The sequence below is a fragment of the Chenopodium quinoa genome, unplaced genomic scaffold (genome assembly GCF_001683475.1).
Source record: "Chenopodium quinoa cultivar QQ74 unplaced genomic scaffold, ASM168347v1, whole genome shotgun sequence".
NCBI lineage: Eukaryota > Viridiplantae > Streptophyta > Magnoliopsida > Caryophyllales > Amaranthaceae > Chenopodium > Chenopodium quinoa.
The window spans coordinates 574798-576836 of record NW_018744498.1 but is presented as its reverse complement, the minus strand read 5'-3'; the positions used below and the strand labels follow the sequence as shown (position 1 = coordinate 576836).

General features: G+C 41.4%; 1 protein-coding gene across 1 annotated transcript; it reads left to right on the top strand.

Moving 5' to 3' along the window:
• Nucleotides 1-243: 243 nt before the first annotated feature.
• LOC110697764 lies at nucleotides 244-1210 on the top strand. Its single transcript, XM_021875143.1, has 2 exons — nucleotides 244-589; nucleotides 642-1210. The coding sequence occupies exons 1-2, from the start codon at nucleotides 244-246 to the stop codon at nucleotides 1208-1210; spliced, it is 915 nt and encodes a 304-aa protein (XP_021730835.1).
• The last annotated feature ends 829 nt before the right edge of the window (nucleotides 1211-2039 follow it).

Genomic DNA, 2039 nt, shown 5'->3' with positions numbered 1-2039 from the left:
GAGAGAGCTAATTAGGAACAATGATCCCTCTATCTTAGCACTGGTCGAAACTCATATTATTGGAGAGCAGGCGCAAAAGATATGTGACAGGATTGGCTTCTCAGGCCAATTTCGCGTTGAGGCTCATGGTTTCAGTGGAGAAATTTGGCTTTTCTGGAGAAAAGAGTTGATAGAAGTCACAGTACTAGACAATCAATCTCAACACATTACAGTTGAATAAAAAAGAAGGAAGAGGAACCATGGATGTTCTCGGCAATTTATGCGAGTCCAGATTCAACAACTAGACATGAGCTTTGGAGACAATTGGAAAATATTGGTCTAGCTTACAATGGACCGTGGATGTTAGCGGGTGATTTCAATGATACAATGAGCATGGCGGAGAGACTGGGCAAAGGTGGTTCAGAGATGGAAAGAAGGTGCAAAGAGTTCTCAGATTGGGTTAATAACAATCAGCTTATTGACCTCGGTTGTTCAGGCCCTGAATTTACTTGGTGTCGGGGCCTATCTCAAGCAATTTTTAAAGCTTCTCGCTTAGACAGAGCTTTGGTGAATGATGAGTGGAGACTTCGCTACCCGGAAGGAGCTGTTCGTAATTTGACCAAGTTGACTTCTGATCATTGTTTTTGCGCCTATCCCAACAGCCCTTAAACCTTTTAGGTTTCAAGCTGCGTGGATCAAACAAGAGAAATTCGAGGAATTTGTGTCTGCCTCTTGGGATAACACTGCTCCTCTTTTTCCCTTTTTGAAGGAATTTGCTCAAAAATTGAACCATTGGAATAAGGTACACTTTTATAACATCTTTAGGAAGAAATATGAGCTTTGGGCCAGATTAGAGGGTATCCAAAAAGCCTTGAAAGCGGGTGCTCCAATGCATATTCTGAAGTTAGAAGAAAAATTGAAGAAGGAGATGCTGGATATTCTTGAACAAGAGGAGATTTTTTGGTTCCAAAAATCGCGTGATGCTGAAGCGATTTGTGATGGAGATCGTAATACCAGATTTTTTCACTTGTCTACGATCATTCGAAGACGAAGGAACAGGATCGAAACTCTCAAAGATTCAAATGATGAATGGGTAACAGATCCAACCCAAGTAAAAACTTGGTGGTGGATTACTGGCAAAATCTCTTTTCAGAAGACAATAATAGCCCAGCCCATATTCAGTTGCTCAAGGACTATTTTACTCAAATGGGCCAAGACGACTGGGAGCTGATTAATCGGCCTTTTGCTGCATGTGAAGTTCAAGCTGCTTTAGATGGTATGGACCCGTATAAGGCCCCAGGCCCAGACGGGTTTTAACCCATTTTCTACCAAAAATTTTGGGCCCAAGTCAGTCCAAGTGTAATCCAAGCAACCTTGGACATTTTAATGGGTCGGATTTTTCCTGAGAGTTTGACGGAAGCATTTTTGGTGTTGATCCCAAAAATTGAAGTTCCACAGAAGCCCAATCAATTCAGGCCCATAGGCTTGTGCAACATAACTTACAAACTGGTAACTAAAGTGTTAGTTAACCGTTTGAAGCCGATTCATCCAAATCTTATATCTCCAACTCAATGTATCTTTGTGCCGAGAAGACAAATCACGGATAATATCATAATTGTCCAAGAGATGTTGCATACCATGAGACGGAAACAAGGGAGAGTGGGCTATATGGCAGTGAAGATTGACTTCGAAAAAGCGTATGATAGGCTTAGATGGTCATTCATTCGAGAATCCTTGATGGAGCTTAGACTTCCTCAAAACATGGTTGAATTAGTAATGATGTGCATTAGTTCGACCAAACTGAGCATTTTGTGGAATGGTGAACCGACTCAATATTTCACTGCATCTCGAGGAATTCGCCAAGGAGACCCTTTATCTCCATATATATATGTGCTATGTATGGAAATATTGGCTCATCTTATTGATAGAGAATGTCGCTTGGGGGCGTGGAAACCGGCTCGGGCTAGCATTGGTGGACCGGCCATTTCAAATTTAGTCGTCTGATACATCTGGTATTTTAAGTTTTATTATTACTAACATAACATGCCACCTTGATAATG